Source organism: Quercus robur, chromosome 7, assembly GCF_932294415.1.
Source record: "Quercus robur chromosome 7, dhQueRobu3.1, whole genome shotgun sequence".
NCBI classification, from domain to species: Eukaryota; Viridiplantae; Streptophyta; class Magnoliopsida; order Fagales; family Fagaceae; genus Quercus; species Quercus robur.
In genome coordinates this window covers 2405985-2427317 of record NC_065540.1, presented here as the reverse complement: position 1 = coordinate 2427317, position 21333 = coordinate 2405985, and the positions used below count along the sequence as shown (strand labels likewise).

General features: G+C 43.8%; 1 protein-coding gene across 1 annotated transcript; it reads left to right on the top strand.

Moving 5' to 3' along the window:
* The first annotated feature begins 14740 nt into the window (after nucleotides 1-14740).
* Nucleotides 14741-15470, top strand: LOC126690781 (uncharacterized). Its single transcript, XM_050385908.1, has 2 exons — nucleotides 14741-14874; nucleotides 14955-15470. The coding sequence occupies exons 1-2, from the start codon at nucleotides 14815-14817 to the stop codon at nucleotides 15468-15470; spliced, it is 576 nt and encodes a 191-aa protein (XP_050241865.1). The 5' UTR covers nucleotides 14741-14814.
* Nucleotides 15471-21333: the final 5863 nt, after the last annotated feature.

Sequence of the window (21333 nt, the reverse complement as noted above, 5' to 3'; positions counted from 1 at the left end):
CCTAATGGCACATATGACATTTCAGATGATGCCTATGTATCCGCTGAAATAGGTCCAGACACGAGTTCAATACCCTATGGGCGCGGGCGTGCTAGTATTCTGAAACAGGATCCTAAACATGTCATATGTGCAACCATGCATACATGTTACGATAATTAGTTCAGAAATCATAAACAGTAGTAAGTATCGACGAGGGCAACTGACAAGTAACCAAAAGGAAAAAAGAAGAAAAGAATTTCATATATGTGGTCAACAGGTTCAAACTATCAACAGACTACAAAGTTTTGTCAATAAAAAATAAAAAATAAAAAAAAATAAAAAAAACAACTAGTTAATCATTAAACTAAAAACAAATACGAAGCCTGGCCGGGGTTTCTACTTCTTCAATTCTGCGTCGGCCACATCCTGGGAAAGCGGAATGAGATCAGCTTCGACGCCCTGGAGGACAGTCCCTTCTGGGGAAGACTGAGCAGGATCGGTGTTGGTGCTCTTGGGGATCATAGTGAGGGGAATTGCCTGTAGGGGCTGGACAAGTATGGCTGGCTCTTCGGCATTAGGCATCTGAGCGCCGACCACGGGCTCAACATCCTCTTTGGGTACCTCAGGATCCATATGCTCAGATGCTTCTATCACATCCTGAAGCTCTCCCCCTTTGAGCGGCTCGCCAGAAGAGGCGCCAACTTGCATAGCTTCCGACTGAGTGGCCCCTCCCTCATGTTGGTCGCTCACAGCCTCGGAGCTGGTGGAGGTGGCCTCACGGATGGCTGTAGGGTAGAATATGTTCTCTGCTTTCCACAAATCAGACGAAGCATCCACCCCAGCTCGCTTCAAGGCCTCTTCCCAAACCTGGGAGCAGTAAAACCTGCATACTCCGGGAATTTGGGCTTTAAGGGAGGCTTGGGTGTCAGCTACCCCCGCGTTGTAACCCTCATCCTCGGCCGTTTCCTTGGCAGCCTCAGCCTCGTTTCTGGCAAACTCAGCCTCCCGCTTGGCCCTCATGGTTTCGTCCCGGGCATACTCCACCACACCTTTGTCATTCTCTGCCAAGATCAGTCTTTTATTTAAATCACTGATCTGCTCCTTGGCTATTCGCAACTAATCCTCGACTTCGAGCAGACGTTTTGTTTGGTCCTCGGCTTGTTTTTGGGCGCCAGCTAAACCCGCCGAGGCGCTATCCCTATCTCGAATAGCTTCTGTTAAGGCAACCTTGGCCTTGGCGAGGTCGTCCTCGGAAGCTTTGAGAGTCCGCGTGGCCTCTAAGCGCTTGGAGCGTTCATTCTCGGCCGCCTTACTCTGCTTGTTCACTTCCTCCTCCATCCTATAGGTGGCCTGGAGAGCCTGTCAAGGGAGATAAATACATCGTGAATGGCAAACCGAGAGTAAGAGTTAATAAAGCTTTAGGTTTCAAGAGCCTTACCATGCTCAAGTACCTCTTCGTATTGAGGAAAATCTCCTACATCCTCATTTTCTTAAACTCATCCACGTCGGTGGGAAGTAGCATGGTTCTCCCTAGTGCGTCTGCCACATAACCACCCTCGCCATCTCCAAGGTCCCTCATGGACGCGGTTTCCAGCAGTGGCCCCCCGTGGAGCATTGTGGCGAGAAGCCAGGCGCTTGGCAAGGATTGGGTCTCGATCCCCTTTCCCTTGCCTTGGGCAGATTGGGCTTCGGTCTCTTTACCCTTGCTTTGGTGCCCAATCTTCAATTGTTTCACACGCGGGGCTTCCTCCCTCTCCTTAGAAGGTTGGGATTTTCCCCCATCCATGGTTTCCTTGCCCTTGGGACTCCTCTTTCTTTTTGAATCAGTGGTCTCCGGCCGAGGCGGCAGAACTGGTTGGGGAGGAGCAGGAAGTTTGGGGCGGGGGGATTGTGGCTGTGACTTTGTGGAGGATGACCTAGTCTGGATAGTCTGGGGCTGAGGTGGTGGGGACAGAGCATTGGATTGCGGTGTTCCCTACGCACCCTTCCCTGGTTGACCCTCGAGGAGGTCGAACAAGCTGGTCGGGGGCTTTCTCTTAAGTCCCATCTCGGCTTGGGAAGATGTGCCTACTGATGACAATTCCGCCTCGGACAAGGCTGGGTCACCTATATCACCAGAAGGATCCTCGGATTGGTCGGCTAGGTCAAATACCCCAAATCCCTCCTTGGACTGATCTAACTCGCCTTCGTCCTTCGCTCCTTGATGAGATAAGGAGAGGTCCACCAGTGGGATGCCCTCTGGGACAGATGATCCTTCGGAGATTAAAAATCCTGACTCGACCACGGTAATTTTTGGAAGCCGAGGACGACTGTCGCTGATCACGTGCCTAGGGTCGGCAAATGACTTCTGAAGGGGAACGTACCCTAATATTTTGTGAGCGGCTCGGACTTGACCATCTTCGTCATTTACGAAAACTACCGCTTGTAGAACAGTCTCCAAGTCCACCCGGTTAACTAAGTGAAAATGCCGTTGAAAAGCATGTGGATCTGCAAAAAAAAAAAACACATACGCATAATTAGTTACCGAATCACATCAGATTAGAATGGCGCAAAAGGTCGGCGCCCTTCCATTCCCTATACCCCGCCTGGTTCTCCTTCTACCATAGGGCACGGATTGCCATCATGCCATTCACCGGAGACGATAAGGAAATCCTTGTTTAATCCCTTGTTGGAATCAGGGAGGCATTGAATTAGTCGAACCCTCTCGTCTCTCGTCTTCATGTAGTAGGATTTCCCCTTCAAATTTTGGAGATTATAGCACCAATTCACGTCATGGTGGGTCAGTCTTAGCCCCATCTTTTCGTTTAAAGCATCCACATAACCCAGAATCCTAAACATGTTGCCGGTGCACTGGGTGGGGGCTAATCGGAAGTGCCTGAGGTAACCCTTCATTACCGACCCCATAGGGATTCTCATACCCCCCTCTACAAAGGCGAGGACGGGAATTACCACCTCGCCCGTTTCCCTCATATAGTACCACTCCCCCATCTTACAATGCCTCAGACTTACGTTGGGAGGAATCCTGTAATCGGTGATGAACTTTTTCATCGCCTCTTCGGTATTGACTAATTTCCGCAGTCTCAATTTAGCCATCTCTACGATTTACTAAACAAACTCAACCAGCGACGGGAGAAGAAAGGGAACCAAAGAAAAATAAACCCAGAAAAGAAAAAGTACGAGTTAATGGAGGCAGGGAACTTACAAAAAAGAGGAAAGACGCTTCGGACAGGCTTTTTGTGCTGGAGATAGACTTGAGTTTGGACGAAAGTTCAAATGAACCCAGGGTATATGCGCTAGAACTCTTAAGTGCAAAACTGAAGAGACAAATCCGTTCCAAAAAACATTTATGTTTCCTATTAAGAGTAACTGCACGAATTTTCCCACCCATAAAGGCCAAGAAATCCCCACCGTTAGATCTCCATCATGCCGTAGAACGTGGGAAACACAGAGCCACCCGCATTTAATGAGGCCACGCTTCACCTTCCAAAGTCTCCAGGAACGTGTCTCGGGCAGACGAAAAGTCTCGGGAACCGATAGGTGATAAGGATTGACAGGCATTGACAGATGTCTGATGTCATCAAAACCCTCCTATCTGTCCGAGGAGTCGGATAGCAGGATTTTGAGGGGCTATTGTGGGGCCAGGGAACTTATGATCCGGCCCACGCTCTACTAGGGCCTAGGGCCCGTGTCGAGGAGGGTATTTGTTGAGGACGAATGGGGAAAGGCCGAAATGCCGGGAGCACAACCGAGGATGACCCTGTCTTCGGCACTCCAAGACTTCAAAGGGAAGATCAACATCTCGTTGAGGGCTGCCCCCAAAAAGCCCCCTGAAGGAGATGCGAGTAGAATGGGGCCCACGTGGGGGTACGGTGCGAAATTGGTTTAGGGTAAATACGTTCCCTCCGCATTAAATGCACCCACCAACGTCCTAATCATGTTAATGAGAAAAGACGCTTGGACAGGGTGACTTCAATCATTGTAACTAACAAAAAGTAAGGAGGGACAGCTGATGGGATGGGTACTGAAGTAGGCACTTGCCTGATCAACAAGTGGAGGGCTAAGATCAATCAAGAAGGGCTATATAATGTGAAGGTTGATGCACCAAGAAAGGGGGCTGGGAAAAAAGGCCAAGAACTAGAGCCTCCCAGACCGCCTCAAGGAGAAAGATTCCTCGAGCGAACACGACCTAATTTTGTACGAACAAGATGACTAACCCTCGCCCGGTGACCAAGACCTAGCCTTTCAAACCCACGCTCTATAAGTGATATTGTTTGGGCCTTTTTACGTGCGAACCCAACCTTATTATGGGTCGTTCCAAATTGTGTCCTTACACTAATCAAAATGAAAATGATGGTAACAATAATATTAATTGATGATACTTGATGGATGGTGAAATCTTACCTTGATTACTTACCAACAAGGTAAAAAGTAAAAGCAATCTAGAGATTTGTCAGGAACGATTCTAGCCGAGGACTCTTTCGTACATAAGTTAGTAATGAACTTTTCAATAAAAAGGGAAAAGGTAAAGTTTTGCTACAAACTAGTTATGGCTACAACTCCCACTAAAAAGTTAACACTACTTCATATTTTGTAAATTTAACTACTGGATTGCATGTTCTTAACATGCACGTCAAATTTCGTGTCAATTCGTTGTTATTTACTATTCAATCCATAAGTTTTTTTAAATTTTTTTTTTATGAATAATTTTGGACTATAAAAATTGAAATTTAAACATTTAATTGATAATATAACTATAAGGACCAGATTCGAGATCGAAGCCCAAAGTATGAATGAACTTAGGCCCAAAAAGCCCAAAATAATGAATTTGTAGAGAATGAGTTAGAAAAACTGGGTTTTAATTAGCCAAAAAACAAATTAGGTAGGTTAGACATTAAAAGAATGAAAATACACGAGTGTATGCTAAAGAAAAAACATCATCGGCAAAGTTCGAGGACACTAGTTTTTATTTAATGCTCTTAGGTAACGTTACAAGTTTGATTCTCAATTGCTACAATGTTTCTTTCCTCCTTTTTCCGATCCCCTTTCTCACTCACCCCTTCTCTTTTTATACTGTCTTTCCCTTTCATCTCCACCTTCCACGTGCATTCTAGACGGTTGGTTTGGATACTTGTCCCACCAACACTCCCTATACGTCCTTATGTAGTAGCTGTAAGGCTGAAACCCACTATTCATGCATCATCTCCACATTAATGCGGCCAGAGAGTTAGCTGCAGTACATTTAATGTGGAGGTAGCAGCTTTCACTTAAGATATTTTGGGACTCCTTATTTGATGTCTCTGCAATGCTTGTCCGCTCCAACTGAATCTCCGGGATCGTCACTCTTGCTGATAAACCATCTCTTAGGACCTCGACACACTCTCTTGAGTTATTATGACCAAATCCCACCTTTTTATTTATCAACACTGAAAGTTCAAAAACGTGTACAAAAACACTTTTGAACGTTTAGACCCCCAAAAACCAACTTAATCAACACACGCAATATGTTAAACTACTAGAGTGCGGAAACTTAACATATGCTATAACATGGAATTGATTAAACAACTATCTAAGCCACAACAAAATAAACCACAGCAGATAATGTAAAGGCAGAGATAGAGAGGAAGGAAGATGCAAACACAGCGATAACACCAGATATGTTATCGAAGAGGAAACCGAAGACCTCGGCGAAAAACCTCTCAGCCGCCCTCCAAGCGGTAATCAATCCACTAGAAAATACAGTTGGGATACAAGGACAGCAATAGACCCTCCAAGCCTAATCTACCCAATGCACCTAAGCCCTCCAAGCTTCTTGCTCCAACGAGGTTGCGCCGAACCTTTTTCTTTTCTAGCTTTCCGAATTCCGCTACTACACCGTAGCATCAACCAATGAATATTGGCTCCTTCCTAACTGCTTCCCAGAACTCCAAACGTCTGTCTCACAGGGATGATAATGGTGAGAACCAGGTTTGGTATAAAGGCCTCTCAAGGATTTGACAATGGAGAGGAAGAGAGTGAGGGATTTTGATGAGACTCTAAGGTAGAGATTGTGGGTGAAACAATCTGGTTTTTCTTTAGGGTTTCTCTCTCAAAATTCTCTCTGGAAGCTCTCTTTCAATCGTGGGTTAAAAGGGTATTTATACTGGAGTGAAGAGGAATGCGAAACGTCAGGTTTTTCCAAAACAGGGGTGGCTCGCGGCTTGACCTCGCGGCTTGACTAAGTCGCGAGTTCCAGTCGCGAGTTAACCGTATGGCCAGTTGTCCTGTTTTGTCCTGTAGTGCTCCAGCTAGCATGACTGTTCATCTTCCAGCATGCTTGGCACGTGTGCATCTTCTGGCGGGTTGAAGCCGTGAGTCCACCCGCGAGTCCCAGCCGCGACACTCTGTTTTCTTGCACACTCTTGAGCAATCTTCACACTATCTCACTCACTACCCTTACAACAATCCCACCTAAATACAGGGTTACTAAATGCTGAATTACAAGCAAATTTGGCACGGAATAAAGCCAATTAGATGGTTGAATAAATTCAACCTTACAATCTCCCCCTTTGGCTATTCCGTGACAAAACCCTAAAACAGACTCTAGACTTAACGTGTGAGTTGGGAACAGTTGATCAAAACTCACTCACACCTAACTCTAGAAGCTGTGAAGCACTTGAATCATATGAACATAAACTCCTGAAACACAACAATACACCATGATCATTGTAAGCAGAAAATTATAAATGCATATGAAACAGGCAATATGAGATCAAGCAAAAATGGAGTTAATAAACAAACCATAGCTTGATCAACCAAGTGAACACCACAAGGTAGTGATCACAGTGCTCATTCACACTTGGAATGAACACAAAGACATACAAGTTAACAAGCACAAGGCAAGACACTTGTATGCTCAACACTCAACCAATGCATAGCTCACATGGCATATGCATCTAGGAACAATCCTACAAGGGCACAAGAGTGACAGTACATAGACCAAAATGCAGAACATTTAGATTAAGTACTGATTTCAACATAGCATAAAGGCTGCACTTAAGCATGGTACATACCATAAAGCCTACAAACTATGCATAAAACAATAACCCTAAAAGCTTACAAAAGCATATGGGTACAAACACATTATATTGAATAAAAACTTAAACAATATAAACTAAAAGTGCATAAAGTTTCTCCCCTTCAAAGTGATTAAAGTTTCTCCCCTTCAAAGTGATGAGAAGCTGTGATGCACTTGGAACATATTTATACTTGTACCCTGAAACACTTGCACAAACCACATTAGACCCTCAAGGTAAAGCAAGTAATAAATGACAAGTATAGAAATGACAAGTGTAGAAATGACTACAATGATCACATAGCAAAACAAATGATCATCTGAACATGCATTCAATGAAGTATAATAACATAGGGATATATGCATGTCCAAAGCACAAACATGATGCAATGAGAACACCAAAGCATAACACAAAGCACCATAAAGCCAACAAGAAAACAAACAGAACAAGGTTTTTTAGTTAACACAATGTCTTCTCCCCCTTGGTATATGCATCTCCCCTATGGAATATCTCTCCCCCTACAAATGTGCATGAGAAATAGAATTTCTCCCCCTAAGGATGTGCACAAGAGTCATATAGAAATGACAATACACTCTGACATACTCTTTAGAGTATACTCTCCCCCTTTTTGTCAGGAATAGACAAAGGGTCAAGGAGAAACGAGGGTAAGAGATGAAGGTAAGAACAAAGAGAAAGATGCAGGAGGGAAAAATGAAAAAATTTTGGAAAACAATTTTGAAAATAACCCTCAAAATGCAAAACACGCGATTTTCGCGACTGAGTTAAGTCGCCAGGGCAAGCCGCCAAAACACTCAAAGACAAAATTTTGAAAAATTTTCTAAGTGTTTTTCGCGACTGGAGGGTCTACCCGCGAGAGAGTCGCGAGCTGAGCCGCCAAAATCTCTGAGTAACCCTCGCAACTGGACCTTCCACTCGCGAACAAGATGCCAAAAATGACCCGCGAAGACGCGACTGAGTCTCGCGACTTGACTTACCCGCGACTGAGTCGCCAAAACAGGGCAAAACAGGGATTCTTGAAAAATTTCAGATTTTTTAAACAAAAAAACATTCCAAAAACACCTAAAACACTCAAAAATCTTTTTGCGCTTGAATTAACAAAGATTGAGCATGTGAAAACACATTTCATCAAGTACAATCACACAAATGAATATGGCATTTATTGAACATAAACTTGTGTGTTGTGTGTGGATATCAATAATGAAATAGTCCTTAGTCTAATGTGAAGCTTCAATGATCAATTCAACCAAGGCATACACAATTAGCACTAGATCAAGTGATCCATCTCAATTATAGAAATATGTATATATGACCTCCCACAAAACTTGATAACATATCTTGGAGCTTTACATTTGACTCCATAACATTTGATCATTTTGATCTCTTGAGACAATCGCCTCTCATTGTGAGAGTGATATTTGATATTTCACTTTAATGAACAAGCCTTTGGCTTTTTGAATAAACATTCTCTTTAATATAAGGTCGTTTACCCTTTTTCCTAGTCGAATACTAGAATGTGCGACAGGCTTTTGCAGCTCAATATCTCTTTTCATTTGGAGATTTACATTTGGTGAGCTCTTCTTAGCAAAAACAAAAATAAAGAGTGGGAAGATATATAGACACAAGTCTATGCAAGTTTCAAGATCAACATAACCATTCACTAATCATTCATGACAAGTTTGAAGATCTATTTACAACAATCACATAGATTTCAAGATTTCTTCCACAGTGATATGAGTGCAAAGAAACAAGCAATGCTCGAAAATGCACAAAGCCATTAGCACAAAGGTACAAGGCAAAACAAGTTTTGAGACAAAACTCAACAACGTCGATCAAGCTTTTTGATTTTCTACTTTTTATGTGGTTTTGGATTTTTACACACACAAACCAAAGACATAAAAGTAAGATCAAAACAAAAACAAAACAATGCATATAAAGATATGCATGATGCACAAATGCATGACAATGAAGCATCTAATGCATGAAGGGTCCTACAAAGATCGAAAGAATTAGATCAAGGACCAAAGGAGCAAAAGCTCAACCATAGGAACCCTTCCTCATCCAAACAGAACAATTGTTTGGAATGAGTGTCTCATGAGAAGTGAGACGAGGGTTGGAAGAATGAGAACCGGAGATGCACATAGACAAGGAGTTAAGAGCATTAAACACTTTCTTTAACAACATGCTATTATCACTCAAATCCGGTTTATCCTTTTTAGCACAACTTCCAAGAAGCTCAAGTTTTTCTTTTCTTTTGATTCTTTTAAAAGCATGAAACTTAGAGCATTGAGGTCTTAGATGACCAAAGGCACCACAATGGTGACACACAATGTGTTTAGGTCCACTAGGCCTTTTGGGAAGGGATCTAGCAATATGGTTTTGTTCCCTCTTCAACTTATGACATTGAGGTCTTATATGACCAATCACACCACAATGGTGGCAAGTTGGAACAAACTTAGATCCATCCAAAGCCTTAGGTTGAGACCTAAACAGAGGCTTTGACTTAACAGCCTTTCTCTCCACCTTTTGATTTCTTTTATGTGGAGGAATGTACACCGATTTGTCCTTTAAGGTAGAACACACACTAGGCACAAAATCGGGTATCACAACATGATTGCAACAAATATTTTCATCCTTTTTAACAATAGGTTCAGCAATCAAACACTTGGCATGCATCTTAAGAGATTCATTTTCACATTTAAGATCATCAACAAGTTTGTTAGACAAAACAAGTTTAGCATCCAAGTCCATATTCAAACATTCAAACTCTTTCAGCTTTTCAAGAGAAATTTCAGCAAGTTTTTTATATTTCTCAACCAATTTGTTGGATTCATTGAGCTTAGCAATCAAATCATCATTTTCACAAAATAACTTGCTCAAATTCTTTTGAAACTTCTTAGTATTTTTCTTCAAGAGTTTGTCAACAACACCCATGGATTCAATTAACATGTCATCACAATTATGAGGATTAGCACTCATAGAGGCATTTTCACAAACACATGGCATGTTACAATCAACAATATCCATAGAAGCATACAAAGCATTATCCATGGCAAAACACACAAGGGGTCAAGGATCACACTTAGGTAATAAAACCAAAACAAGTGTACCCGCTCTGATACCAATTGAAAGTTCAAAAACGTGTACAAAAACACTTTTGAACGTTTAGACCCCCAAAAACCAACTTAATCAACACACGCAATATGTTAAACTACTAGAGTGCGGAAACTTAACATATGCTATAACATGGAATTGATTAAACAACTATCTAAGCCACAACAAAATAAACCACAGCAGATAATGTAAAGGCAGAGATAGAGAGGAAGGAAGATGCAAACACAGCGATAACACCAGATATGTTATCGAAGAGGAAACCGAAGACCTCGGCGAAAAACCTCTCCGCCGCCCTCCAAGCGGTAATCAATCCACTAGAAAATACAGTTGGGATACAAGGACAGCAATAGACCCTCCAAGCCTAATCTACCCAATGCACCTAAGCCCTCCAAGCTTCTTGCTCCAACGAGGTTGCGCCGAACCTTTTTCTTTTCTAGCTTTCCGAATTCCGCTACTACACCGTAGCATCAACCAATGAATATTGGCTCCTTCCTAACTGCTTCCCAGAACTCCAAACGTCTGTCTCACAGGGATGATAATGGTGAGAACCAGGTTTGGTATAAAGGCCTCTCAAGGATTTGACAATGGAGAGGAAGAGAGTGAGGGATTTTGATGAGACTCTAAGGTAGAGATTGTGGGTGAAACAATCTGGTTTTTCTTTAGGGTTTCTCTCTCAAAATTCTCTCTGGAAGCTCTCTTTCAATCGTGGGTTAAAAGGGTATTTATACTGAAGTGAAGAGGAATGCGAAACGTCAGGTTTTTCCAAAACAGGGGTGGCTCGCGGCTTGACCTCGCGGCTTGACTAAGTCGCGAGTTCCAGTCGCGAGTTAACCGTATGGCCAGTTGTCCTGTTTTGTCCTGTAGTGCTCCAGCTAGCATGACTGTTCATCTTCCAGCATGCTTGGCACGTGTGCATCTTCTGGCGGGTTGAAGCCGCGAGTCCACCCGCGAGTCCCAGCCGCGACACTCTGTTTTCTTGCACACTCTTGAGCAATCTTCACACTATCTCACTCACTACCCTTACAACAATCCCACCTAAATACAGGGTTACTAAATGCTGAATTACAAGCAAATTTGGCACGGAATAAAGCCAATTAGATGGTTGAATAAATTCAACCTTACAAACACAGTCTCCTCTAATGAAGACTTCTCCTCCTCGGGTAAATCCTTGTTCTCGGCTTGGGCCACAGGCCCAATATATGGGTAGATAATGAACTCCTAAGCCTAAGGACCCTACAATAACATTGATCTTTGATTTTTAGAAACTTTTGCAAACATGGAGAATATAAAAAGAAAATGTTTGATTTGTCGAAATTCACATTTAATAAAAAGATATTGAGTTAAGTTGTAACCAAACTTTGTCTATAAAGAAATGCAATATTTGAAAAAAAGTTGTGCACACCTTTTTGGAGGTCCTTCTTCCCCTTTTAAACTTTGTTTTGTTGGGGGGTGGGGGGGGGGGGGAGGGGAAGAGGAGAAAATGAAAATCTCTTTGCCATTGCAACACATACTTCATATTTGACTTAGGGGTTATTATGGATACGATCCCGAAATATCAAAGGTAGGGTTCAACATTTCCAATGGGATCAGCCGCATTTCTATATTGGAAAAGGACATACTTCAAGTTTGATTTTACACGAGGTAGCTAGGGTTGAGGACAGTAATAGAACTATATTATATATATATATATATATATATATATATATATGAAATTAAAAAAAAAATTATATTCGGCCTCCCTAAAAATTAAAATTGGTCATAAAAGCTGTAGGGATAAAGGGCCCCAGAGTATATATTGGGCCATGGGTCTTGTCCAAGGATGTTTAGTAGTCCGAGGACAGATAAACGATAGTGAAGATGTGAGAATCAGAACTTCATGAGCAAGTTATGACTGAGAAGGTTGGGGAAGGTGGGTTGAGGAGGAATGCCTCCTCGGTTAAGCAAAGCAGAGGTCAGAAGGTGTGGTCTGCCATCCAGAGTAATGTTCTAGGATATCCTCTTAATAAGAATACACATCATGAAAGCACAGGACAAAGGAAAGTTATGAAATATCTAAGAAAAAGTTGCTATCACCGCATTAAATGCTCTGCAGCTAACTCTCTGATCGCATTAATGTGTGATGATTCCTTGATTATCAGTGGGTTGATAAGACTTGAACGTTGATCTTCGGGCTATCTCCTGTAATACCAAACACACAGAATCAGAGGGGACCGGTGAGGACCGGCCAAAAATCCTCCGATGATCAAGTTAGTTACTTTGAACTCTCTGTAACGAAGAAGTATTCTCTTAGAAGTAAGAAAAATGTCTGAATACCTTTTTCCTTCATCGAAGAAGCCTTATATAGTGTGTGTGTGGAACGGTTATCTGTTTGGTAACCGTTCCCAGTGTCGAGGAGTCCGGAGAATTGGGAGTAACCGCTGTGGAAGTTACCTAGGTCGGACGGGCCGATGAACTTGTCCATCCATAGTGAGGATGGACGAGACCTTCATGAGGAGCTCGTCCACTTTTAGTCCATCCATAGTAAGGATGGACGAGACCTCCAGGATGATCTCGTCCACTTTTAGTGAAAGACGGACGAGATCATCTTGGAAGGCTTGTCGTTCATAAATGACGAGTAGATCTTGAGGTATTAAGCTCGTCCATATACGGACGAGGGTCGCTGGTACGCTTGCAATTCTCTCCGCCTATTGTTGCTTCTGTCGTTGGACGAGACATATGGACGAGTTATGGACTTGGGATTATTTGTGACACCATCAGTTGCCCCCTCGTCCATGTGAGTCGTCCAAAAGGTTGAACGTTCTTGGACACAATTGGTTAATAATTACTGTACCACGTGTCTTTTTCTTATTAGAAACTGATTCCGTCGATTTATTTTTCCGAGGTAGATGCCACGTGTTGCTTCTGTATTGGTTGGGTCGTTTCGATTACCCAGGTCAGCATCCTATAAATAGTGGAATGCCTCCCTTGACCCTCCTTATTCCAGAAATTTTCTTCCTTGACATCCACCGTCTAGAGCCTCGTCTAGGAGTTCTCTGCGTCTAGAGTCTTCTTCCGTCTAGAGCCAGGTACTCTTCTTTTTCTCGTCTTTAGGTTTAAGTTTCTTGTTAGGGATGTCTGTCGCTTCCTCGTCTACAGATAGCCTTAATAAGGTTATAGACGAGTATTGTGATGATACTAGTGATAGGTCTAGCTCTAGCAGTGCTAGTGATGAGAGTGGAGGAAGCACGGACGAGAACGACTCTTCTGGGGCCCCTGGGCTCCCTATTGAAGTCGTCCAAGAACAGCTTAGGAGAGCTTCTGGCTCTCAAGCTGGTTCTCCGTCCAATCCTACGGACGAGGTAGAGACCGTCTTTAGTTGCGCTGTAGGCGTCCATTCTAAGACGGACGAACAAAGGTTAGGTAACCTTAGGTCCTGGTATCAAATCCCAGACGAGTTTAACCCTAGGCTACCCGTCCGTGGAGAGTGGTGTTGTGAGCCCCGTTTTGGAATAGGCGTCTATGAATCTTATTTCTTAGGTGGCCTTAGGTTTCCTTTAAATGCCTTTGCTAGGGAGTTACTAGTCAAGTTAGGTTTAGGTGTTTGTCAATTCAATCCCAATGCATGGAGGTTAATTATCTCCATGCAAATTTTGTGGAGGGAAGTTTTTGGTGGGGACCGTCCTCTTACAGTGGACGAGTTCCTTTATTGTTATAAACCTTCTGCCATAAGTCAATCTGAAGGTTTTTATCAGTTTACTGCTAGAGGGAATGATTGTAGGTTGATCAAGTCCCTAGCTTCGTCTGATAGGAAGTGGAAGATGGAGTTCATTTTTCTTTCAGGCTTCTGGGCAGGGAACCCTGTGGACGTTGGCAGGGATCCCTTTCCCCCTTACACTGGGGACTTAGGGAACCTTCGTCCAGAAGGTACGTCCCTTCCCCTTATCTATTTTTATTCTTACTCCTATTTGGTACATTTACAATTTCTAACCTTTATTTGTTCATTGTGTTGTAGCTGCCAAACGTCCGTCCTTGAGCAAATTTCACCGTGACCGCGTCCACAGGGCTCGTCTACACGCAGATAGGAGCTTCCATTCTCTTGTCACGCTTAGACGTCTAGCCAAGTGGGGTTTAGGTCCCGAGCCTTCAGACGAAGCTATAGCTCACGAGGTTACTGTGCGAAAAAGTAAGTTTTTAGCTAAACTTCCTTTCCCTTTTCTTCTTTGTATACATTTCTTAACTTGTTCATCTCGTCTTAGGAATGTCAACCATGAAAGAGAACAAAGGGAAGGAAATTGCTGGAGAAGGGAAGCGTCCTGAGGGTGTAGCCTAGGATCGTCCTGAGGGTCAGACGCGTCCAACGGCTGGGGACAAAAGAAAATTCTTGCCAAAGAGTATTGACCTGGAAGGGCTCCCCAGTCGTAGAGACAAAAGGGTTAAGCAGAGCTCGTCCAAGGTGGTTAAGTCAAAACCTCCTCAGACTCAGCCTGCCGTCCAGATAGTCGACGTGGACTCGTCCACTCCAGTTGAATCCACTCCGTCCAAGACTCCGCCCAGAACTCCTTTAGCCAAGTTTACTATGCCTGGCTCGTCCTAGCCTTCTACGAACATTATTGAGAGCGAAGATCTGGCTTGGGAACGTTTCCAGACAGCCGTCAAGGACGAGGATATAAACATGTGCTACAACATGGGCTTGAAGGAATTTGAACATTCAGGCGTCCATGACCTCTTCAAGGTATGCCAGTATCCCTCGTCCTTGTTCAGTTATTAAATTTTCCTCATCTAATCATTCTATGTTGTTCTGTCTATTCACAGGCCATGTCGAAGTTTATAGCAGCGTCTAGACAGGCAACGGAGCTGGACAAGACGAGAGTCTTGTTGGAGACAAGGATTCAGGAGGTGAACGCTGATTGTAAGAAATGGGCTGGGTTTGCTGAAAAAGCTAAGGACGAGGTCAAAGAGCGTAACAAGTTGATTGAGGAGCTAAGGACGGATGCATTGGAGAAGGAGACGCGCATTGATCACTTACAACAGATGAACAATGAGTTGAATGCTCGTCTTTCCAAGGCAAGAGAGGACGCTGTGGCTGAGTTCAAGTCGTCCAAAGAGTATACAGACACTTTGGATCGCAATTATGCAGTTGGTTTTGAAGATTTCAGAATGGATGCTGTTGAAAACTTTCCTGAAGTTGACTTCAGCACAATCAAGCTTAACCTTGCTGCTGCCACAAGCTCTCTCCTCCAGACTGGCTCTGATGACGTCAACGTGGAAGACGACGCCAGTACTCAGCCTCCTCAGGACGAGCCTGCTGTGAATGCTCCCCCTTCTTAGGACGAGACTTTAACCTTTGTAGTTTTGCTTTTTCTTTCTTTTTGTAACTTTTGTGTTTGGTCCTTTGTTTTTGGACCTTCTTTATGTAACAAGAATACATTATACTCGTCCATGGTTTTAGGATGGGTTTTTTAAGTATACTATTTCTGCTTTTCAAACTAATCAAGGGTTTTTGGACGTAGGATGTCCACCCTTTGAATGAAGTTTTATTTTCTTTGCATGGATAAATGATTTCATTTTCTTTGTATGGACGAGTGATTTCATTTTCTTTGCATGGACGGATGCTGCTAAGCTATTTTACTCCTAGCTCGTCCATGTCGAGAATACATATTTTTCATGTAGTCTAACTCATCTTAGCAGGTAGTATTTTTAATTAGCTTGATTCGTCTTAAGACTTGCAAACTAATTTTATATACCATCTACTTATTTTGCCAACTTTTTGTCTCGTCCAGAATTTGGATTGTTTCAGTTGGCTTTACCTCGTCCATGAGTTGGACGAGTATGGATGTGGTTTCTTTTATTCAAGAAAATTTAGACGTTACATCTCTGCGTCCAGAGATTTTGTTCGTCTTGGATCTTTCAACCCTCTTGAGGATTGAATTGGACGACAATATCATGGAGAATTCACACAACATTTTGTACATAACATAAATATTGTTTACAGACAAGGCACATGCACACTGATGCCTTTTTATTTAATAAATACATACTTCATGACTTCGTCCATAACCACAACACAACTATAAAAAGTAAATCATAGTTTCAAACTTCACACACAAACAATACCAAACATAGTAGTATCAAACAGCATCACTCATAATAGTACGCTAGTAGACAGATAAGACCCAAGTCTCGTCCATAGGTTCACTCTTACTGGTAGTACCTCCTCAGGTGCTCCACATTCCAAGGATGTTCCAATTTTCTCCCGTCCAGGGCCTCCAGGTAGTAGGATCCTTGCCTTTTACAGTTGATTACTCTATAGGGTCCTTCCCAGTTTGGGCCCAACTTCCCATGTGCTGGGTTCTTGGTTGACAAAGAGACCTTTCTCAAGACGAGATCTCCTATATTGAAACGCCTAGGCTTCACCATCGCATCATACTGCCTAGCCATGAGGTTCTTATACTTTGCTGCCCTGTATTCTGCGTTTGCCCTTACCTCGTCTATTAGATCGAGGTTCAGACGAAGCTGGTCCTCATTATCCTTGTCTTGATACGTCATCACCCTGTGATTAGCCATATGCACTTCTGCAGGTATGACTGCATCGCTTCCATAGGCTAACTTGAAAGGGGTCTCCCCTGTAGGGGTCCTCACAATGGTCCTGTATGCCCATAAAACTCCTGGTAATTCATCTGGCCATATTCCCTTTGCCCCCTCAAGCCGAGTCTTGATGATTTTCAATAAGGATCGGTTTGCTACTTCAGCCTGGCCGTTGGCTTGGGGGTGTGCAGGCGAGGAGTAATGGTTCTGAATTCCAAAGTGTAAGCAAAAGTCCTTGAAGAGTGCATTGTCAAATTGCCGTCCGTTGTCAGACACCAATACCTTCGGCACTCCAAATCTGCAGACAATGTTCTTCCACACGAAGTTCTTAACATTCTGTTGTGTGATATTTGCCAACGGTTCTGCCTCCACCCATTTGGTGAAGTAATCGATGCCCACAACTAAAAACTTCATCTGCCTTACTCCCAAAGGGAAGGGACCCAAAATGTCCAATCCCCATTGTGCGAAGGGCCACGGTGCTACCATTGGGGTAAGGTATTCCGATGGTTGCCTGGGGACATTGCTAAATCGCTGGCACTGGTCGTAGACTTTAACGTATGCTTTTGCATCAGCTTGCATGTTCGGCCAGTAATATCCTGCACGGACGACCTTGTGGACAAGTGATCTGGCTCCTGAGTGATTGCCACATGCCCCTTCGTGAACTTCTCTCAGCACGTAGTTCGCTTCGTCCGGAGCTAGGCACCTAAGGTAAGGTTGAGAGAAGCCTCTCTTGTATAGCACTTCATTCATAAGGACGTATCTAGCTGATCTCACCCTCACCTTTCTGGCCTCGTCCTTTTCTTCTGGTAGTCGTCTGTCTTTCAAATATGATATAATGGGAGTCATCCAATTTTCTCTGTTATCCACCTGCTGTACTTCCTGGGCATCTATACTCGGCATATACTGAACTTCATCTGACTTCTCTAATGATTCATCTGCTGAGGCCTCTTTTGTTATAGTATCAGCTTCCACGTTCTCCTCCCTGGGGATTTGAACGAAGTCAGCTTTTTCGAACCTTTTCACAAGGCGCATCACCCTACCAAGGTATTTCTTCATTCGTCCTTCCTTCGCTTCATACATCCCATTCACTTGCCCCATGATCAGTTGGGAATCTCCCATGACACATATGGACTTGGCTTCCACGGACTTCGCCAATTCTAGCCCTTTGAGGAGGGCTTCATATTCGACTTCATTGTTTGTCGTTTGGTACTGTAGACGGACTTTATGTTTCAGTTTGTCTCCCTCTGGGGACTGCAGGACCACACCAATTCCTCCTGCATGCCGTGTAGACGAACCATCCACGTGGACGATCCATCTCTTGCTGTCCTCTGCCTCATTACGACTTGGGGTAAACTCTACGATAAAATCTGCTAGGGCTTGAGCTTTTATGGCATGCCTTGGTTGATATCTGATATCGAACTCACTTAGCTCCACAGTCCACTGGATTAATCGCCCTGCAGCTTCCAGTCTATTCATTGCTTTTTTGAGAGGATGATCTGTCATAACATTAATGACATGTGCTTGGAAATAATGCCTCAGCTTCCTTGAAGCTGTGATTAGTGCGAAGGCCAACTTCTCCATTTGTGGATATCGTCCTTCCGCTCCTTTCAATGCTTTGCTTGTATAATACACAGGTCTTTGGACTTTATCTTCCTCTCTTATCAACGCTGAGCTCACAGCATATGGGGTTACCGCTAGGTACAAATATAGTTCTTCTCCTTCCACTGATGGACTTAGCAGTGGTGCCCTGGTAAGGTATACCTTCAAATCTTCGAAAGCTCTCTGATACTCGTCGGTCCATTCGAATGCTTTTTTGAGAACCTTAAAAAATGGCAAACATTTATCAGTAGCTTTAGAGACAAACCTGTTAAGCGCAGCGACTCGTCCAGTGAGGGATTGGATTTCCTTGGTATTTTGCGGTGGCTTCATGTCCAGTATTGCTTGAATTTTATCTGGATTTGCTTCAATTCCCCTGTGGGATACCATAAAGCTAAGGAATTTCCCTGATGATACTCCAAAAGCACATTTGCTAGGATTCAGCTTCATGTGATACCGCCTCAATGTCTCAAATGTCTCCTGCAGGTCGTCTAGATGTCTTCCTTCGTCCTGACTTTTCACCAGCATGTCATCTACATAGACTTCCACATTCCGCCCAATCTGCGGACGGAACATGTGGTTGACCAACCTCTGATATGTCGCCCCTGCATTCTTTAAACCAAACGGCATCACCTTATAGCAAAATAAGCCTTGACTGGTGACAAAAGATGTCTTCTCTTGATCAGCCTCGTCCATTCTTATCTGATTGTATCCTGAAAAGGCATCCATGAAGCTGAGCAATTTGTGGCCTGCAGTTGAGTCTACGAACTAGTCAATGCGCGGTAACGGATAGCTGTCCTTGGGGCAAGTCTTATTCAGATCAGTGAAGTCAACGCACATTCTCCACTTTCCATTCGCTTTTTTTACCATTACTACATTGGCCAACCAATCCGAGTAGTACACTTCCCGAATGAACTTTGCTACCATCAGCTTTTGGACCTCGTCCTTGATTGCACTATCTCTTTCTGGGGCAAACACCCTCTTCTTTTGCCGCACAGGCTTGGAGGAAGGACATACATTCAAACGGTGGGTAATGACACTAGGGTCTATACCCGGCATATCATCGTGACTCCATGCAAACACGTCGATGTTGTTCTTCAAAAATTGGACGAGGTCCGTCTTAATCTTCTCTTCTAAATCTGCTCCAACCCTGGTACACCTCTCAGGGTTATTTTCATCCAAGGGAATATCTTCCAATGCTTCAGTAGGTTCTGCTACAACCCTCTTTTCTTCAATGTTCATTGCTTGAACTTGTTCATCCATGGCCAGCATGGCCAAGTAACACTCTCTTGCTGCCAGTTGGTCACCTTGTACCTGTCCTACCCCGTGTTCTGTCGGAAACTTGACTGATAAGTGGTAAGTAGAGGTAATAGCTTTCCAACTATTCAAAGTTGGCCTCCCAATGATGGCATTGTAAGAGGATGGACAGTCTACCACAAGGAAGTTCACATCCTTGGTAATCTGTCGTGGATATGCCCCCACTATCACGAATAAGGAAATGGTACCCACTGGTTGCACCTTCATCCCACCAAAGCCTACTAGGGGGGAGTTCACTGGACGGAGCTGGTCTCGTCCTAATCTCATCTGCTGAAAAGCTGGATAATATAAAATGTCTGCTGAGCTTCCATTGTCTACAAGCACTCTTCTGGTTGTGTAGTTTGCAATTAGTAAGGAGATGACGAGGGCATCATCATGAGGGTGATGAATTCTGTCAGCGTCCTCGTCCGTGAAAGTAATTGCCCGCTCGTCCGTGGATCTTGCTATTGGTGATCGTCCAGAAAGCTGGACGCTTTGTACTACCTTCAAGTAAGCTTTCTTGGACTTGGACGACTGGCCAGTTGTACTTCCCCCAATGATGACTCTTATCTCCCCGAGTGGTGGTCGCGATGAATCTTCCATCTTTCCCTTTTGTTTCTCGTCCCTCTGGTCTCGTCCAAGGAAACCCCTCAGCTTCCCTTGCCTTATGAGATTTTCAATTTGTTGCTTCAAGTCAAAACACTCGTCCGTGTCATGACCATGATCCCTATGGAAACGACAGTACTTGTTCCTGTTGCGCTTGTTGGGATCACCCTTCATTTTCTCCGGCCACTTCAGGGAAGGATCATCCTTGATTTGCATAAGGACTTGCTCAAGTGGGGCGTTTAAAGGGGTATACTGCTGGTTCCGTACTGGAGGACCTGGCTTCTTACTTTCTCGATCTCTCCTTTCCTCCATCCGTCCCTTCTTTGGACGAGTACCCTGCTCGTGCTGACGACTGGGATTTGCGTCCATTCTCTCGGACCTCTTCCTCTTCTTAGCAATGATTGCATCTTCCGCATTCATAAAATTTTGAGCCGAATGGACGAGTTCGGCCATGGACTGGGGCTCTTTCTCGTAGAGCTTATGTATAAACAGATCTGAATTCACCCCGTTGTGGAAGGCTGCCAGTAGAAGCTTATCATCTGCTTCGTCCACACTGAGTGCTTCCCTGTTAAAACGGGTGATAAATGACCGAAGGCTCTCGTTCTCTCCCTGCTCTATCGTCAACAAACTGGACGAGGAACGCTTGTGCCTTTGTCCTCCAATGAAATTGTTAACAAATAACTTGCTCAACTCTTCAAAAGAACTCACCGAATTTGGAGGTATTTTACTAAACCAAACTCGCGCCGAACCCTTAAGGGTGGTTGGGAAGGCCCTACACATTATCTCATCAGGCACTCCTTGAAGATGCATGGTGGTCTTGAAAGTGGCTATGTGATCAAACGGGTCACGTGTTCCATCATATGAATCCAGAGAAGGCAACTTGAACTTTGATGGTAGTGGGTGACCGTTGATGGAGGCCGTAAAGGGAGAATCAGTCCTGTGAACCAAGTCTTCTATCGGATTCGCTCTTTTCATATTCTCTTTCATCTCCTCCATAACTCTCTTCATTTGGTCCATTTCTTCCTTCAAGTATGGTACCGTTCGCGAAGTGGTGCCTCTAAACTGACTTCCGACTTCGGTATTCTCTCTTCCACCATGACCATCTGTT